The sequence below is a fragment of the Microchirus variegatus genome (assembly GCF_963457635.1).
Source record: "Microchirus variegatus genome assembly, chromosome: 18".
In the NCBI taxonomy this organism is placed as follows: domain Eukaryota; kingdom Metazoa; phylum Chordata; class Actinopteri; order Pleuronectiformes; family Soleidae; genus Microchirus; species Microchirus variegatus.
Genome location: NC_139819.1, coordinates 16,423,708 through 16,444,789, shown reverse-complemented (window position 1 = coordinate 16,444,789; position 21,082 = coordinate 16,423,708). Strand labels below are relative to the sequence as shown.

The 21,082-nt window shown below is 39.8% G+C and overlaps 2 protein-coding genes across 2 annotated transcripts; one reads left to right on the top strand and one right to left on the bottom strand.

The window, feature by feature from the left end:
* On the bottom strand, positions 1-3,979 carry med27 (mediator complex subunit 27; the record flags this gene model as incomplete). Its single annotated transcript, XM_083905346.1, has 8 exons — positions 1-140; positions 239-316; positions 591-632; positions 739-846; positions 1,657-1,750; positions 2,196-2,326; positions 2,835-2,979; positions 3,777-3,979. The coding sequence occupies 8 exons, from the start codon at positions 3,977-3,979 to the stop codon at positions 6-8; spliced, it is 936 nt and encodes a 311-aa protein (XP_083761472.1). The 3' UTR covers positions 1-5.
* Positions 3,980-6,875: 2,896 nt separating this feature from the next.
* Positions 6,876-20,492, top strand: ntng2a (netrin g2a; the record flags this gene model as incomplete). The annotated part of the gene is made up of 9 exons (XM_083904636.1): positions 6,876-7,103; positions 9,194-9,452; positions 10,805-10,950; positions 11,068-11,306; positions 11,947-12,123; positions 18,982-19,187; positions 19,283-19,426; positions 20,206-20,295; positions 20,374-20,492. The coding sequence occupies 9 exons, from the start codon at positions 6,876-6,878 to the stop codon at positions 20,490-20,492; spliced, it is 1,608 nt and encodes a 535-aa protein (XP_083760762.1).
* Positions 20,493-21,082: the final 590 nt, after the last annotated feature.

The window sequence follows — 21,082 nt, the reverse complement described above, 5'->3', positions numbered from 1 at the left end:
TTTTTTTACATACGACACGTGTCGTGAAAAGCTTCCAAGGTCCTAAAGTCCCTCCATGTTGGGGGAAGTCCATCCTGAAGGAAACGACCACAACGCTGACACGGAGACTGGAAGAGTTTAATGTAGCTCCGCAACCAGGTCTACAGGTGAGACAGAAAGACAGACAGGGAGGCAGGTAAAGAGACAGACAGGTGAGACAGATAAAGTAACATCGATTGACTGCTGATCAATTTCTCACCATAAACGATCGAACCACAACATCGGGCATCTGGGGGAGCTGGTAGTGGAGTAGAGCGGTTGTGGCATGATCCGATACCTAACAAACACCACAACCAATCAGAACACTGTTAACTTCTTTCATTTCACTTACACAGGCGGGTAAATACAGGTGAGTAAAGGCGGGTGAATACAGGTGAGTAAAGGCGGGTAAATACAGGTGAGTAAAGGCAGGTGAATACAGATGAGTAAAGGCGGGTAAATACAGGTGAGTAAAGGCAGGTAAATACAGGTGAGTAAGGCGGGTAAATACAGGTGAGTAAAGGCGGGTAAATACAGGTGAGTAAAGGCGGGTAAATACAGGTGAGTCTTACCTTCTGGAAAACCTGGTACTGAGACTTGGTCCAGATGTCCAACTGGGTAGGAACAGATGGACAGGTTACCATGGAGACAGAACGACAAGTTATACAAGCATCAGAGGTTACACCTGTCACACCTGTCCATGTGAGTGTGACCTCTCACCTTTCCATCCTCACTGTAAACATTTTCATTGTATCCTCGAACAACGGTTCTGTCAATGAAGAGTGAGCGCATCACAAGAATCGCCTTTAACACCTTCTCCAAAGTCACCTGAGAGGGAAACAAGTGAGAAAGATTATCGCGTTAATTGTGATAAATTAATTACAGTCATCATTAATTAATCTCTTCTTTACAGCGTCAGACGCAGCGACAAAAGCGTAATAAAACCATGTCTAACTTTAACAAACAGACATGCTGCATACCCACAGAAAGGTCAGAAACTCAGCTAAAAGCTCATATAAACCATTCTTATCTTCACGAACCACAGTTAAAACACAGATGGATCAAACCCGCAGGAGCGGAAAAAACCCGTTCCAGCCCACACATTGAAAAGCAGCACCGGAGCGTCAGCGTGATTATGTAAACAGCAGAGAATTCACAGATTTTTATCACTCTACGAACAAGATTCACGGATCCAGCCCCAAAATAAGAGCAAAACAACAACTGACTTTCAAGAAATACAAGCGGAAATGTTGTCTTACCTTTGCTGTTTATCAAAACAAGTTATTTCCACCGGAACAAAACTGCTTCTAATGAAGAACTACACTTCCCAGCATGCTTTGGGGACAAATCCCAGTCGGATTGATCATTTACTTTGTATTTTTCAACAGTCTTATTTTGTTACAGAAAAGAGAGAAATCTTTGGTTATTTATTTATGTTCAATCTGTTCACAGTGTTACAAAATATTGTTATTAAATGTTACATTAAGTTGCTATATAAGTAAATGTTGTTTAAATAAATAAAAATTTTAATTTAAAAAAAATCGTGGTATGTATCGAATCGTGGGTCAAAAATCGTGATACAAATCGAATCGTGAGTTTGTGTATCGTTACAGCCCTACTATTGTTATATTTTCATACCAGCAGTACAGCAGACGTTCCGTTGGGTCTGAAGAGCTCAATGGTCATGTCGGGAAACATCCTGCCGATCCGAGAGATGACATCATCCACGTAACTGTAAATAAAGGAACACAGTACGATGACAGTACTGAACAGGACCTGATGTGGTATTTTACTGTCAGAGTACAATGACATTTATCATTAACCAAAAACATTCATTCTGAGATGTTGGTTCTACATAAGGCGGTACATAGGACCATTGAGGACAGGAAGACAGCTTACAATACAATGGTATTTTAGCAGTACACAATGCTGTTGTATGTTAATACCACATGCTGCTTTAGTATCATACCACAATTGTAGAATTCTAAAGGCACACACTACTGAAGTATTAGTATACACAACTACATGATTATAATTGTACAAAATACAACAGAACACAACAATGTCATATTATAAAAGCACACACAACTGTTGTAACAAAATAAGATACATGATTGCAGTATTATAGTAGTACATGCTGCTTCAGTAATTTAAGAGCATACACTGATGTTACTCACTGAGGAGGTATTACCAGAGTACTGGGTTGGACTTTGGGTCGTCTCTTGGCTGAAGCTCCCATCTGATTGGCCGATCGTTTGAGTGACTGTTGGTTCAACAAACTGGAGGCCAAACTAGCGTGGTACTGCAACTACACACACATACATGCAAATATGTATCAATGTACACACAACACACACAGTTCAAGTACACAAATCATACAGCAGTGGATCAGCTGTGTGTACACGTGTGCGCACCTGACACCAGGTGTGACAGGAAAACTAATAGCAGGTGAAGTGGTCCTGATATTAGAGAGGCAGATGTTGGTTGCCATGGTGATGAGACATCAATAAGACTTTTACAATGTAAAGTCATGAGTAAGTGGATGAGTGATCAAAGAGACTCAGCTGCTCAATCAACTACAGATCACTCAACAATAGAAGAAGGATGAGGACAATTGAGCGAGAGATTTTGATGCTGGTTTCAATCCACGGAAAAAAAAATCAGAATGTCTCAAATTAAGTTTCTGATTTCTGACCTCTGCATGTTCAAAATACATGCCAACTGGTCATTAAAATTACAAAACAAAACAATAATTTCCCTCTATGTTTGTACTATTTTATTTGAATAAAATACTAGCAGGCTGGTAGCATGGTTACCTTGTTAGACCACTTGTAGGCCTGCAGCAGCTGAGAATATAGAGGAGTTTTGTCCTGAACAGGGTCCAGACTGAGCAGACCACTGTTGTGGAGAGGATGAGACTCCGAGGGACGTCCAACCAGACCACTAAGACGCTCCAACTCACTGAGAGACAGACAGCAGAGCAAATAATGATATGAAACGACAGCAATGACTGACTCAATATTTGTGTTCCAGAATCCAGACTCAAAGAAATCTGTCATCGTGAAGAAGAGGCTCATTAGACTAACAGGGAAATATGAACTGAACTTTTCTCCATCCCTCCCCAGTCACACATATCCACAGGGAAACCGAACTTTCCCTATGCCGTCTTTTTCTTTTATGTTTGTGTTTTCAAGATTTCCCCCCAAAGCACTTTAACAGCCCTACAGAAGTACACTTAAAACAAGGCAGATGTTGGGCATGCACATAAAGCAAACATTACTAAAAACCTACACTAAAAGTGAAGGTGGTGCTTTTCCCACTTTCGGACGGTTTTCCAAATATAGCATTTAGCAAAAAGCTGGTTGTGAGTGGATAATAAGTGTACCACCACCCCTGAGAGAAGAGGTGCTGTCTGTTGAGGATTTTTACTACAGTGCTTCTGTTAGTCACAAAAATACACACACCAACATCCTTCGTTTATGACAATTAGTTACATATTTTCGTTGAATCTGGTTAGTGATAATATATTTATTTGTTTCTTTTTTTTTAATAATCGCATTTCCTTTCGTAGCTACCGAATGTAACGTCAAAACCGACAAACGTCCTGAACCGTGAACTCTGCGTAACGTTACATCCCTACTATACCGAGACAGTTTATTCAGTGTTCACATATGTACATATCTACTATACCGAGATATACACTGAAGTTTATTCAGTGTTCACACATATCTGTCTGGAGTCTGCTGTGACGCACTCACTTGAGGTCTCTGTTGACCGACTGCAGGTTGTCCTGAAACTCGGCTATAAACTGCTTCTCACGGCCCTCCAGCGTCTCCCGGTTCTTCATGCCATCCTTCAGGAACTCGAAGACGCGGGTCACGCTGGAGCGGAGCGCCTGGATGCCGCTAATGGCGTGATTGAACGCTTCGAGATTCACCCCGACGTTCACCACGTCCGCCATCTTCTTTGTTTCCCTGCCGAGTGGCGCTCAGAGATGACGTCACTGAGAGAGAAATCATAAACGTCAGAGAATCCCACTTGATCCATTTAAACCAAATTAATTTCCAACTTTTAAAAACCTACATAATTTTAAACATAATGAAGAGGCTACAACTCTACTTTTAACTTTTAAACTCTATTTTTTGAAAAAACTGTATTTATTTTTAACTCTAATTACAATGCAGCCAAACATTTCACAATTTAGATATTTTATTTGGAACAATAGAGACATCTTAATTACCAACTGACTCTTGTCAGAAACTTGTTTCTCACATCATTGTAAAAAATAATAATAATAATGATAATAACTCCCTCACAGATACTTTGTCAATAAGGTGAAGGAAGTGTCCTTTAAAATCATTCACAAATATTATCCTGCCAATCAATATATGGTCAAATTTAGAGAAGACATTAACATAAACTGTTCATTTTGTAACAACCTTCCTGAAACTGTATTATATCTTTTCCGATCTTTTATAATACATTTTATTTCCCTTTTTGTTATATGTTTGTATACTGTATATGTTCTGCGCTACCTTATATGTTGTACATGGCTACTTTTTCAATAATAAAAAAAATAAAATAAAAAATAAACATCAGCTAATAGCTTTAAATTAGCCTTTTATCATAAAATCAAAAGAAAGCTGTATGATCTTTGGGTTAAAGGCTCAAGAGAGGAATCTGCATATGACACAAAAAGCAGCACAAGTGTTATTATATAGGTTAAGAAGCATCAGGTAACTAATACGCACGCTATGTTCTATACAAAAATAGAAAGTGTCGCTGTGGTGACCCCTGTAGTGACTAACTAAAAAGAAGACGCTAATGTGATACACATGTCACTGTTATACAGCAGACTCATTAGGTGTATACACAGTATTATTAAATATATATAAATACTGTGTTATAAGGTGACACATAAACAGTATATTGTGTAAAATATTGGCATAGACGCTTGATGTTAAGAATTTTAAGTTAACAATACGTGAAGGAACAGAAGGTGACAGAGACACTGTATGGAATAGGATATACTGACATAAACAGTGTTTGGACAGATATAAGGTTGCATACAGAGTGGTCCATTTAAACAACTATGTAAATGTTAATGTATTTCTAATTTTATGCATATTTGATATTTTGTTATGATGTTTGGGGGTTTGTTTTATTTATTTTTTCCCTGTGGATATATGTGTATATGTAATTTATGATTTTCCGTCGTAACACTGACTTTCAGTTAAAATATAATAATCATAAAAAAAAAAAAAAAAAAATCTTTTATTTTAAATGAAATTAAAAACTGTTTTCAGTGTGACCAAATGTGGATAGAAGAGAGAGTCGTAGAGAGAGAGAGAGAGTTCACAGTTTGAAGGGGGAGAGACAGAAAGAGAGAGAGAGGGTGAGAGGGAGACTTAACAGAGCAAGAGATTTAGTTGAGAGCGAGTCGACGGAACAAACAGTTCATCTGCAGAAGAGAAAACAAGGGCATGAGTGATATGAGAGGAGAAGAGGGATGAAAAGAGAAGAGAGGACACAACACAAAGAGTGGTGAAGACAAAAGAAGAGAAGAAAAAAGGATATTGTGAGTCGCAGGAGGACGGACGTTTGGTCTTCAGTTTAATCAGCTTATCAAAACAGAGAGACAGGTGAGTAACAGAGGGACACTTGATGAACACAAATACAGAGGGACACATAGGTAAGTAACAGAAAACATGTTTTTAGAGAACTGTCTGTGAAGGACTCTGGACTCCAGCACCTCTTTGATCCTGACCCAGTATCACTTTTAGGAATGGTGCTGGTGCAGGTAAATGTAAGATGGTGGAGGGCGTGCAGAAGAGTTTGTGTGCCTAGGATGTTTTAATATTGAAGGGGAACATCGGTGTCCTCACTGAGGACTCCTCAGTGTCTCACTTTAATCACGTCCATCTTCATTTCAGAAAACAAACACACAAACAAACAAACAGGACGAGTCTTATTCATATCTGCCCTTATTTCTTTAGAGGCAATATGTCTCTGAACATGTTCCACCAGTTTCATTGTACACTCTTAGAAATAAAAGTACTAAGTAGAACCATATAAGGGTTCTTCGGCTTGTCCTCATAGGAGAACCCTTTTTGGCCCTTTTGGAGGGTTCCACCAAGAACCCTTTTAAAACCCTTTATTCAGAAAATATTTAAAGGGTTCTCTGGATCAAAATGGTTCTCACTGGAACCATTAGTGTTACCAAGAACGCTTGAAAAACCCTTTCTTCGGGAAAGAGTTTTTCAAAAGCAAATGGTTCCAGGTAGAACCTCACCCCTTGTAGAAGAACACTTTTGGAACCCTTATTTCTAAGAGTGTAGTTCAACCTGCTGTTTCACCAGTTTAGATCTGTTACAGTACTTTATGCAGGACCTCATGCCTGATCAGAGCTGATGAAGTCCAGAGGCTGGATCAGATTTATCAGGTCAAGTAACTGTTAAGATGAATAGTGTCTGTATATAAAGATGATCAATAACTGTATATGAAGATCATCAGAGACCATATATATACCATCAACGTACTGATTGTTAGTTTGGTTCACATCCCAATTCGGGTCAGGGCTCTTGGCTTATTCTGCCTTATCCTGCTTATAATGGTTCAGACTCTGAAGTCTTGATTGTGTCACTGATGGGTTTTGTTGTGGGTTTGTTCCAGTCTGCAGGTCACAACAGTTTTGTAGATCTACATGAAGGAGCCACAGGTGATGGCGACCACCTAATGGATGGTTACCAAGGTATCAACAATTTTCATTCTGAAAACCAAAAAGAGTTTGACATACGTGAACTTGTTGAGATGCGATGTCTTGATCAACCTGTTGTCTGTTTAAAAGTCAGTACACCATGTCCCTCATCTTCCTCGTCCTCCTCGCCATCCTGCCGGCTTTGGGCCATAGTCAAACCGGAGGTCAATTCGACCTGTGCCGTTCTCTGCGCAGCTCGGAGGCTGGGCCAGGCTGGGAGTTCTACTCCTGTCAGCCTCCACCCACCAACATGAAGGAGGTGATGCAGATCAGGGTTGACCCCCCTGGGATCACCTGTGGAAACCCACCTGAGCGATTCTGCACACTGGTCAGTAACACACACCTGCACACACATAGATATAGACCGTAGTACGGTGGCCCTGAGGTGCAAAACACAAACGCAAATCACAAAACACAACACAAATCAAAAACGCAAATCAAAAACACAAACGCAAATGAAAAACACAAAAACATTAACTCAAAACGGAAAAACACAAATCACACAACACAAACAAAAAATGTTTTTGTGTTTTCTGCATTTGTGTTTGCGTTGCGAGTTAATATTTTTGTGTTTTCTGCCTTTGTGTTTGCGTTGTGTCATTTGTGTTTGCGTTGTGTCATTTGTGTTTGCGTTGTGAGTTTATGATTTTGTGTTTTCTGCATTTGTGTTTGCGTTGCAAGTTAATATTTTTGTGTTTTCTGCCTTTGTGTTTGCGTTGTGTCAATTGTGTTTGCGTTGTGAGTTAATGATTTTGTGTTTTTGTGTTTGCGTTGTGAGTTAATGTTTTCGTGTTTTCTGCTTTTGTGTTTGTGTTGTTTGATTTGTGTTTCCGTTTTGAGTTAATGTTTTTGTGTTTTTGATTTGCGTTTGTGTTTTTTGATTTGCGTTTGTGTTTTTTGATTTGCGTTTGTGCTTTTGATTTGCGTTTGTGTTTTGCACCTCAGGGCCACCGTACAGGAGGGATGGGGGTCCAGGTTATCAGTCCTTCAACATCTGATACAAAAAAGCTATGAAAAACAAAACACCACTCTCTCCTGGCACTCAGTCATCAGAGAAAGTCAATAATTTTACACCACAGCACACTGTGATGTTATTTTGTGACTTCTGTTTTTGAAATTTTTCTTTCTCACCTCAATGACACAAACATACCAAACAAGGCATTATATGAATATACGTGCCCTTTGAGTGGTCCTCAAGACTAGCAAAGCACTACATAAAAACAGACCATTTAACATTTACAATATTTAAATAAACGATTGTCCTCTTGAACCACAGAATACTATAGAGAAATCAAGGCTCAATATAAGCCACACTGAACATTTTATGATTTCCACAGTTTCAAAATGAGGTTCAGAATACAGTGTCATCTGATGTCCAGGTCAATAATGAGTATGTGTCAATCATCAGGTGGTCTCCTGTGGGATCCTGAGCCTCAGGTTGGGAACCACATGCTCTCCCATTGTCAGTCTAATTGTTCCTTTGGGGAAACTGAAGTCATGCCTGAATTATTGATAGGTGTAACAGTGGTAAGGAAGTAAAAACTAAATGTCATAAATTAATTGTTGAAAATTGAATAATAAAAAAACGTTATCTACATTGTGAGAAGTGATGGGTCAGTTGCACATTTGAGATTTACAGAACAACAACACACACAAAGTTAAGTGATTTATGGTTATTCGGTTATTTTCTGGTTATTTTTTCTATCGAAATAAATGAAAAGAAAAACAGAGCACATCAGACAAAATAAAAATATAGAAATCCAGACTAATGATTTGTGAATAAAAATATATTTTTAAAATTGGTAATTAAAAACCATGTAAAAGTTATAATTATAATCTTATGTATATTCAATGGGTCAGGGTCAAGGTTTAAGTTACTTGCTACAGTAACTAACTGTAATCATGTGTTTGTATCTGTCCTCATCCTGGGACTCAGTGTTGGTAAATCATGTTGATAAAATCTTTGTTCAGCTGCAGTGTGACAGTTGGCAGCTACAGCTGAAGTTAAAGGATAAACCTTGAACACACACTGATCAGATTAACATCAGTGTTAATCCATCACTGTTCATGGATGTTGTTAGTGGGACAAACACACACACACGCAGGTTAGGCCTAAACAGTGTTATCCCAAACCTTAACCATAACCAGTTAATGTCTAACCAGGATATAGTCTTCATGGGGACTACTGGTCATGACAAAGTCAGTGTTTATGCCAGAAAGCATTAATTTACCATTACCATAATTTCACCATTAAACTCCATTTGTTTCTCTAAGTTTATCAGGTTGATCCATAAGGACAACTTCTTTTTTTTCAGTTAAAAACATTAAACACTAATGTTAGTCAGACTATCAACTTCAAGTGAAGGTTCCCCCTCAGAGTCAGATCAAGGAATAAAATGTGTTTCTCTGTGTCTTCAGGAGAACCCATACCTGTGCAGTGACGAATGTGATGCTTCAAGCCCTGACCTGTCTCACCCTCCTCAGCTCATGGGAGACAGAGAGAGGGGGGGGCTCATCACATATTGGCAGACAGTCACATGGTCCAGGTATCCCGAGCCACTTTTGGCCAACATCACTTTATCCTGGAACAAGAGTCTGGAAGTGGTAGACGACATCGCCGTCACCTTCGAATATGGTCGACCAACCAGTATGGTGCTGGAGAAGTCCATGGACAAAGGTAATTTAGTGACAGATATATCCAGTGGTAAAGCATCATTTGTTTGTTAGTATCTTTGGGTTTTATGAGAATGTGCACAAATACAGTGGGTCCTGTCCTTTTCCGTATATACTGTATATCTGATGTGGACTATAAAAGAGCCAATCTGTACAGGGCCCAGTACTGAGCCCTGGTCGACACCACCATTTCCTTTTTGTGACCAACTAGGTGATTGTCATTATTTCTTTTTCATATAACTCACAACATGAAACAAATAAAATGACATGTATTAGTCAGGTAATAATAATTGAAAAATAAAAGAGAAAAAAAGGACATGAGGTGGTAAAATGTATTTTTCTCATATTTAAACCCTAATATTCAGCTCATTGGGTGGAGTACCAGTAATTCATAGCTTTACTTGTTGTGCTAACAGTCTCCCTCACATTTTCCAGTCACTCTCAACTTCCACTCATCCTAACCCACCCTTCTTGCACATACTTATTAAGCAACCATATCAATAGTCACAGATTATGTCGTTTACAGTTTATAGATTAAAAAAAACAAATGAACATTTCTACAGTACCAACTGTGTTCTGGTCACATAGAGAACACACAGGACTTGAAACCATCTTCAGGTAGATAATATCTATAATATATCTTTTTACTGTATAAATTGGTGATTGTGATTTCGTAATGTTAAGGAGATATTGTTCCATTCTTGTTTCCAATCGATTACTTGACCATCATTTTTCAAATTTGTATTCCAAACTGCAGTTATGTCAATATATATATAGTCAGGTAGGTTCTCCTGTATCTTTTCATGTATGTAAGAGATAAGGACACTTTTACTGTAGAACTTCAACCATTGGATGAGTTGGCAAATAATCATTCCGGGGTGCCCCACATGTATATAAGTGTGGAGTAAACTGGAACCAGGTACAGTAAGTTTTATTTGTATTTCAAGTCTTGGAAAACCAAGCCACCATTGTTAATCATGTCTGATAAATAACCCTACCCTCGAGTTTGCCACTGTGGAAATTGAATTGTCTGTAATCTAGCATTGTTATGCCTTGTTCCCACATCTTTAAAGCTTCACCAATAATTGGTCCAAACTTTTTGGTACAGTGTTAAACCGAATTAACAGTATATCTCCAGGTTTAAGTCATGAGACTATATTCTTTTCAATTTTGACATTAGAGTTCATTAGTCTTCTCATCAAACCAATTTCCCTGGGATCGCATCATAAAGGGGGGGGGGGGGGGGGGGGAGTCATGCCCTAAGTATACTGTATACTTTTTCTGAACTTGTGTTAAAAACTCTTCACAAAATCATTGACATTTCCAAAATATAATTCTTTGCCATTCTTGTTTCAGGTGTAACATGGCAGCCTTATCAATACTATGCTGATGACTGTCTGGAGACGTTTGGCATGTCACCTAAAGGAGTCTCTGATCTGGCACCAAGTAACATAACACGAGTTATCTGCACTGAGCAATACTCTGGGTGGGTCGGTGCTAAGGTGGGTAGCTGGACCTCATACTAGTCAAATAACCAATTAGACTAATTAAGTTTTTAAACAGTTTTGATCACTTGCTGCAGAGCACGTAAACTGACCTACAATATATTTAAACTATAGGAGGAGAAGGTGGTAATGTTCGAGGTGCGCGCTCGCTTTGGGGTGTTTGCCGGTCCAAAATTGATCAACATAGATGCTCTGTATACGCGTATGGAGACCATGAAGGGGCTGAGAGAATTCTTTACCTTTACCAACCTCCGCCTGAGACTCCTACGCCCAGCACTAGGAGGAACCTATGTTCAGAAAGACAACCTGCTGAAGTACTTCTATGCCATCTCCAACATTGACGTACCTGCCAGGTAATGAAAAAAAGCAGCTGACTACTGTAATGGCAAATTCAATTTCTTTGTCTCAGAGCTCGAGCTACAGTTCCTAACACAAGATACCAGGTCCTTTTGGGTATTTAAATTAGGATGTCTAGACTCGGCTTTGCACCTAAATACAACATCCTGCAGTATACCTCTAGGGAGGTCGGCTCCGATATCTGCAATAGACAAAAGGGTGTGAAAGCACGGCCTGGAGGGGCAGACCCCTGCAACAGACAAATGTATATTAGAGGGGTGTTCCTTAGGTATAAAAGTTTAGCTCTCGCCATACTCTGGGTCTTTCTTCAGCTTTGGCCACTCATGTGTTGATTGACCTTTTCTTTGCAAAGAAAATAAAACCTTGTCGGCCGGCAGAAATCTCTACTACATTCGTCACCAGCAGCAGAAGATAATTTCCACAACACTACATCCAAAAACGTTTAAAAAATGTTTACGTGGGAATAATCGCTAAACACAGCTGATGTGTGTATTGTGTGTGTGTGTGTGTGTGTGTGTGTGTGTGTGTGTGTGTGTGTGTGTGTGTGTGTGTGTGTGTGTGTGTGTGTGTGTGTGTGTGTGTGTGTGTGTGTGTGTGTGTGTGTGTGTGTGTGTGTGTGTGTGTGTGTTCCTGCAGGTGTAAGTGTAACCTGCATGCATCTCGTTGTGTGTTACGAGATGCAACACTGCAGTGTGAATGTGACCACGACACAACAGGACAGGACTGTCAACGCTGTAGCCAAGGATTCAAATCTCGAAGCTGGAGACCTGGCTCTTACCTGCCCCTTCCCAAAGGCACCGCCAATCTCTGTATGTAACACCCACACTACACTCTGCTCCTGGAGCTATTAATTGCATATAATGATTTTTATGCTCCCAAAATATGCACTGCTTTACAAAAGTACAGGTACTTTCTGAAGTGGGTTTGCATTGTTGACTGGTCAAACACCAAACAAGACATTATTCATGTTTTTCTCTGATTCTGTCGTGACTCAAACTTCAAACTTAATGGATGGAATGTTATTATTGATGTGTTTGTTTGTGTATCTCTGCAGGTGAAGCTGAAGAAACAGCAGCCAGTAAGTAACGCTCACGCGTTCGTCTCCTCACACGTCTGTCTTTACACCCCACTCGGTGCCTCCTGAAAGTGTTGCATCTAGTGAACAGAATATGTTGTGATTTTTCATATGTTTGGCACAGGGATGGCTTGATACTACTTTCATGTCTGATACCAGTATTGCAACCTTGAGTATCTACTGCATTGGTTCTCAAAGTGCGGAACCGGGGGCCAATGGCGGCCCGCAGAAACATTTCTGGCGGCCCGCAATGAATTACAGTTGATAGTTTTAATCCAGGAGCTACTAAGCTTGTTAAATGTTTATTGGACATTACTGGATACAGACCAATAAGTGTAAACAAAAATACACTTACGAGGTCATTTGACTGGTTTCCATATGGTGAATTTTAGTGTATTATTGGGTTATAAGCTGGTAATAAGCAGGTAGCTACAGCCCCCAATTACTAGCTATTTACCCAGTAAATATATGGTAACAGAAATGTGATACTTGGTATTAACCTGTAATAAGAAGGTAAGAACAATGGCCAAAATACTGGGTAATTACCCAGTAAATTATAAAGCGTTATTATAGTGATGCTTAAATTACATTATATTAACACTTATATTACTTAAAGCTAAACTGTAGAACTGCAATCTGGTCATTAAAATGATTACAAATGGGATTTCTTCTTTTTTTCCTTTGGCGGCCCTCAGTCCTCAGTCCAATGTTGGGTTCCTAAATTGGCCCTCGGGTATCAAAACTTTGAGAACCCCTGATCTACTGGTACCAATAGTCAGTCTAATTTACCCTGGTTAAACAACTAGGTGTCACACAAGTGTGCTGATGCATCCACTGATGTTTACTAGTCAACTACTTCTCATGATTTTGAAATATCAGACCAATATTGACAATGAGTATTGGATTGCCTCATCCCCAGTTTGGCATCACATCATATGTTTTTTACAAAAAGACATGGAGGTAAATTAATGATCAGTCAATCAGTGGCTAGGTGAGTGGTCACAAGTCTGATTTCAGGTCAAGCCTTTGAACACTAATCTGCGGTTAAGAGCAGGTTAACACCCCAACAGATGGTGTGTGTGTGTGTGTGTGTGTGTGTGTGTGTGTGTGTGTGTGTGTGTGTGTGTGTGTGTGTGTGTGTGTGTGTGTGTGTGTGTGTGTGTGTGTGTGTGTGTGTGTGTGTGTGTGTGTGTGTGTGTGTGTGTGTGTGTGTGTGTGTGTGTGTGTGTGTGTAATCTGTGTTCATGGGTTTTAACCTGTCAACACACACTCACACAAAGGGGAGGGGGTGATAGAGACAGACTGACGGACCGACTGAGAGACAGAGACTCAAGTTTTTAGGATCAAAGAAAATCTGCCTTATTAATAATAATGAAGCGATTATTTCAGATGTAAATCTGATCTGAGCTCAGATTAATATTCTGACATCTCACAAGATGCAACAGTGACAGTAAACATCAATAGAGTAGACAGTAGAACAAATAGAACAGACTGAGATCAATAGACTGGTGTGATATCCCAGTGTTGTAGAGATGCACCAGCCTTAATCCACACACTCTGGTCAGATACAGACACAAAGTCTGCCTCGTGAAATTGATGTTAATCTTTAAATTGTTTAAAAAGTTAATTACATATCCAACTAAAGTATAACTATAAGTGCAATATTAGGTGGAATCTGTCCAGCAGTATGTGGTGCTGGTCATTTGTAGAGACACACTGGATTCTGATAAAGATCTCTGCAGCACACTTTCTGAGCAGGGATGTTGCAACAGGGTAGATAAGGCAGGCAACTTTTTTTTATGTTTTATGTATTTTATGTACAAGAGATTGCAGCAACTCTTTCAATAGACATTAAGAGGCCACTAGCTTGCCTCAGAACCACCAAAGTCCCTTAAAAACATCCCTGCTCCTAAAAAGTGACTGGCTAGATGGGCTCAGATGACAGCTGCAGTAGATTCCAAACTGTATCCTGTATTTAGGTACATTTATGAGGAGCACTGTAGGTCACGTATCTCCTAATCTCAACCAAATCAAGCAAGGTAACTGGTTGCAATAGAGAATGAGTGAGCTTGACCAGAGACCACCACCTGGTTCTGGAGAAGGAACAGGATTTGAGGACTTTTGTAAACCTAAATGAGTAAATTTGAAGGTGTTTTGTGTGAGGGTTTAGTGATCGTAAGCAGAATTGGTTATACGCAGAGGAAGAATCTTCCTTAAGGCTGACCAAGATTGTTTTCAGACCATGTGAACTTTATAGGAATATTATTTCATAAAATAAAATTTAAAAAAGTAAAATGATTTCATTATTACATAACATAATATGTATTTTTCTACAAAGAATTAAAAGAGTAAATGAGCTTCTGATCTCATCCACACACACATACAGAAGATTGTATTCAGTTTAGTTAATTTGAGTATCATGAAAACCGGTTGTAATGGGGCCTACATCTTTGTATGCAAAATCTTTGAAGGTTCAGGTTTAGAGCAGGTGTCATTTATTGTCATGTTTTGGAGTCTACTGTCAGCCGTGGTTGGGGGGGCAGGGGGCGGGGGGCTGTGCTCGGTACAATCAGTTTCTGTAGAGAACAGAAAACTGGAATTCACTAAAGGGCCATAACTCTTCTTCTCTGACAGCGGCTGGTGACACTAACACAGCAGCGTCTGATAGACCGTCTGCCTCATCAGATGGAGTGACTTACACTACTACTACTACCACCACTGGCAGGACCTTAACCACGACTGAGACTATTGATTTGACTACTGCATCTATTTCTGTATCGCCTGACATCACTACAAGTAATAGCATTTATTTTACTAAGACCGCTACAATAGTTGGCACTACTACATCCACTACTGACCCTATTTTTACTACAGATAGTACTGCTACTCTTCGCATGGACACATGGTCTCCTGATGCAGACTATAGAAGCACAGAAAGTCCTCTTACTATTAGAGACACAGCCAATGACTCTCCCACCACTGACAAACGTATTATTACTACTATAGAAACAAGCACTGGTAGTAGTTTGACAACTTATTTTACTAGAACGAGTGACACTGATGAGTCTCCCAAAGCTGGTGAAGAATATATGACAGTCGACACCGGTACTACAACTTTCACTAGTGTTAGTAGTAATCTTAGAACTACAGGCTCTGATGCATTTCCAGACTTAAGCATCACAACCGGACCCACAGTGGACAAAGCTGCATTCAGCAGTCCAGCTCCAGAGACAGCAGACACTCCAGCTTCCACTGAACCAAACACCACCATTTTTAACACCACTTGTAGCACCTTCAGTAACAATGCCAACGAGCCTGCAGTCGCAGGCTGTGGTAGTGACGCTCAGGTGTCTATTTCTGACACAGTGACTCCACCTGCTGACCCCACTTCCTCATCAGACAGCAAAGACTCCATTCCTTTTTGGACCGGTACTACCAACCTGATCACTGGTACAACCTTATCGACTGAAGGTACCTCATCAACTGGAATAACATCCCTAACAACAGTCCCAGAAATAACAACACCCAGTGATAGGGCTCAGTCCACTGCACCAGCTCCTACAAGTCAAACTGGAAATGCTTCACCTGCAGAAGGAACTGATGGACCATCTCCTGATATCCCTCCTAACACTTTGGCATATATACCTCCTAATGAACCTCCTTCTGATGTATATATTCCTGATGTGCCTTCACCTGATGGACCTCCTGCTGATCCTCCTTCTCCAGATACACTGCTGCCTGGTTTAGCTCCTTCAGGGGTACTGCCTACTGATGGACCTCTTGATGATTTTTCTTCTCCAGATATGGTTCTTCCTAATATACCTCCTCCAGATACACCATCTCCCTATGTACCTTCTCCCGGAGTTCCATCTTCAAATGTACCACCTCCAGCAGTACTTCTTCCAGATGCACCACCTGTTGCTGTACCTTTTCCTGATGTAACCTCTCCCAAACTACCTCCTCCAGATGTACTTTCTTCAGATGTTTCTCCAGAAGTGCCATCTTCTAGGACACCATACTCTTTGATCGATGCACCACCTCTAGCTCCTAGTACTACTTCAGAGTCCTTGCCACCTTCCTCTGAAGAAGAAGGAGGTGATTCAACAGCAGAAACCAGCTCCAGCACCATAGATCAGTCTGATCCTGATGGTGATTTGGCTCCTGTGGACTTCACATTTCCATTGCTGGAAAAAAGTGATTCAGTTAAATCAAGACTAGATTCTGGATCAGATACTGGACAAACTTCTGGACCAAAGCCTTTTGGTGATCCTAGTACTGCTCCAGATGATTCTGGTAGACCTGCTGATCCTCCTGGATCAGATTTATTTGACCCTGGAGTTGACATCTTAGCAGGTCCAGACACGGAGGAAAGACAAAATCGTGGACTGGAATCAAAAGAAATTGATTCACCTGTGACAGATTTGGAATATGAGCCAGCAGTAGATGATCCTGGAGTAGGTTTGTCTCTCTCACAAGCACAGAAGGAAGGAACATCTGGAAAGAATTCCGTGGCTGGGGAACCTGCAGGAGACTCAAATGTAAAGGCAGATAATAAAGGAGAGAAGAAAGGGGGGCAGGAAGAGGATAAAGGTAAAAAATAATTAAGAGCTTTGCTTGTTCAGATTAAATTTTAGGATAGATTTCAGTCTAGAATATGTGCCGTGTCTGTTCAATATGATATCTTTGCAGGTAGAATTTAACAGCTGTGTAGACTTTATACGTTCTTTCTTTGTTGTACCACAGATGATGTGGCTCAAAATTTAACTTACACTGCTTAGCCTTAGATAAGTCGGTCCCACTGTTGATCATTTCTTGTCAAAATACATCTTAGTGAGTTTAACTGTGTAACAACAAAAACCCTGATTCCAACAGAGTAAATGTGTTATATCACGTCAAGCAGGTTTAACTTATTTAAAAAATAAAGGACGTAAGTATGAATGTAGATCTGAAATGTAAAACGAGGCATTCTGTTAGAGGCTCTTGCAAACAAACGTAAATATAAAGTTCTATTCAGAGCAGCTGCAGGATTTCCATGCAACTTTAAATTCTCTTCCTTGTCAAACCAAAAGCTCCTGAGGCCAAAGAGGAAACACCAGAGGAAAAAAAGAAGGAAACTAAAGAGAAAACACAAAAGGAAGAACAGAAGGAGAAATATGAGAAAGGCTATGAGAAAAAAGGTACACCTAGAAATATCCCAGTGGTACCACTGACTTGCTTTGTGTAGTTCTGAGCTCTGATAGTTCAGAGGTTAGCCCCGTTACCCCCTGACCTTAGAGTTAGGGTTTGTTGCTATGTGCCATGGTTCACACATTGCTTTATGTCTGAAGCAACCCAGAAGATTCTGATTCCAGGAGGACCAAAGTTCAGTCAACTCTCCAAAATTGCCTACATCAACTTTCAGGGTAAGGCTGACTCCAACCAAATGACCCCTTAATCTGTACTTGGCCACTGAATACATCCACATCCCCTGTGACTCTCACACCACCCATATATTTATGACCCCTGTTCCTGTACTGATGACTCCTCCCCCTGACCCTATCAGAGTCAGGGTCACAAAGAAGATGTAATGACAAAAATGATTATAATAACAATTGTGACTTCAACCAACTGTCTGTCTGTTTGTTTGTACTTCCACACTTGCACTTGCCAATATGGCCACCAGAGGCCACAGTAGAAAGGATCAATATGGTCAATATTTCTCCTTGCTGTGAGCCACAGCCATGGACAGCGTTGTGTGCTACTTATGTGATACTCAATGTTACGTTATTTATTTCTAAGGCTCCCAAAGTATATATATTTTTCCTATTGTACACATTTAGAGCCATTGATACCACTGAAATAACTACCATGCCACCACTGCTTGTTTTCAATGATAACAGGTACGTGTTGTGTCACTCCTCATCCTTAATCATATCCTTAATCAGATCCAATCCGAAAAATAATGAAAACAAAATAACCACCATAGCTACAGAGTAGGGAAAAAAGTTATAGAACCCTTCATTTTAAAGCCGCTTTTTATTCATGCATTAAACACTGACTTCCAACCACTGTTGCCAGCCCTATGTTCAGAAATCCCTATGTTCCGAAAAGCCTGGAACTCCACAGCGGGGACACCGAGCACCACCAGCCCGCTGCCCTGGAGCCCCAGAGCGGATACAACAAGCAACACGCACCCAGCCTGGAGCTCCACCTTTATAGTTTTTTCACCTTTTTACACATTTTTTGGACTATTGACATTGGAATTGACAATGGACATATGGGAATTAGCCTTCGGGCATGTATTTGCAGTAAATGTAATACTTTTTTTTACATAGGAACATAAGGCTTTCAGAACATAGGGATTTCAAAACAAGCCAACAAGATTCAATCATGAGTTTGACACTCCAGTTGGCACGACATGGCAGGGTACCATATAACTATATTAGTTACTGTATATTACGTCAGTTACATTACAGTCTTTTGTATATGGGCTGTGACATGCTTTTTGAATGGGCCATGCTATAGTCTATCAGTTAGTCGTTTTAATTGATGCTATGTTGCATCACTTATGTTACCTTATTGACATCATATTACTTTACAACTATATATTTGTACAGTGTGGCTGACATCAGGTATTTCTCTGTCTCTCTCTTAGACTGTGAGTGTAACGGACACTCCAACCGCTGCAGCTACATCGACTTCATCAACGTAGTCACGTGTGTGAGCTGTAAACACAACACGCGAGGACAGAACTGTCAGTACTGTCGCCTTGGTTACTACAGAAACGCCTCACTGTCGCTAGATGATGACAATGTCTGCGCGGGTCAGTGGGACAAAACCTTACATGAATCATTGAAATATAATAATAACATTCGGTAATGAAAGTAAGGCCAACGTGAGCATTTCTCTGTGTGTCAGAGTGCGGATGTGATGCTGAAGGCAGTACTTCTCCTCACTGCTCTGACTCTGGTCTCTGTCAGTGTAAAGACGGAGCCACAGGGAGGCGCTGTGACTCATGTTTAACTGGATATACCTGGAGAGGGGGTGGGGCCAGCTGCACAGGTACACACTCTGGCTTCAGTAACACTGTAATGCTAGAAATAAACGATACAGTAAGTTTACTGGTGTCCTTTGACTATAATGTCACAAGATGGTGTGTAGAGTTAAAGCAAATGGGCCATTTGCACAGCAGCCAGTTTGAGAGGTATCAGTAGGAATATCTCTAGTTTTAAAAATCTGTTGTTTTTATTATTATCCATCCATCCATTATCTACTGCTTTATCCTCCACCAGAGGGTCGCAGGGGGGTGCTGTGCCTATCTCAGCTGACATTGGGCGATTATCAATAACAATAATAACAATAACAATAATTATAAATGAATACATAAATAAATTAAATGTAAAATAATAATAATAATAATAATAATGATAATAATAAAATAAATATACTGCAATATACTGCTATTTTACACAAGAAAAATATACTGTCTAAAATGTAAATATCTAGTGCATACTGTATATATTCCGGAAATTGTCTATTATATACAATATACATTCTACTCTATTTAAATTTTTTTATATAGGCTTAGTGTTAATCTTTTTATATTGTATTTCTCTTGTTAATGCATGTTTATTATTTATTATCTTTATCTCTGTCTTGCTGCTGTAACACTGTAAATTTCCCCACTGCAGGTAGACTATCTAATCTTATCTTATGGATAAAACGTGTGCCTTTCCTACTAATAAATGTAAAAATGGCTGAAGTGTAAAGGCACCATTATCGTAAAAAATCAATGAATCAATCTTTTTTAATGGTTTAACATTTCCATTCTCCTCCCTCAGCGAACATTTGTGATGAGGAGCGTCTGATTTGTCAGAATGGTGGAACCTGCATTGACTCCCAGCGTTGTGCCTGCCTGAATGACTTCACAGGTAAACGCACACCGGGCTTGTGTGGGCCATGGTTACGGCACTTGGTGGTTGTGTCTGATGATGTCATTGTGTGTGCAGGTCCACTCTGCGAGCAGCCCGTTTGTCTGAAGAAGGGCGGTTGCCTCAACAACGCTGCCTTTCTTATTTCACACCTTTATGTGCTAACCCTAAGTGTGATCACCTCCACCTCGTGCTGACCCAGCCGACAGACCTAAAGCTATGCCACACAATGTCTTGGAATGGTTACTTTCTGAATATTCTTTATTTATTTATTTTTTACCAAAGCTGTTGGAAGAGGATGTGACATGATAGACTGTGGTGCTGATAGTTAAAGCTGTTCCTGTTTCAAAAAAAAACTGATGTTAGTAACCATAGAGACAGATGTACGTATGTATGTTTTAAATGTGAAAGTCAATGGTCAATTAATCATGACTCAACACCTGGAAATAAAGACATGAATTGATATAAGTTGTCTTCTCTACTTTTCCTTAGGACACTGCATTGACTTTAATTAATTTAGACTATACTACAGCAGAACAGGACAAAGATGTGTTGTTTTTTTCAAAACATGTTTCATAACAATTATACATGTACATATACACTACTGTTCAAAAGTTTGGGGTCACCTTTACACATTTTTGGTGTTTTCCATTAAAGTCACACTTGTATTCATCAAAAGAGTTGCAAGATGAATAGAAAATATAGTCAAGACATTTACACAATTTTGATTTTTATTCAAAATAATAACAATTGCACAAGGGTTTTCTTATCATCCAATAGCCTTCTA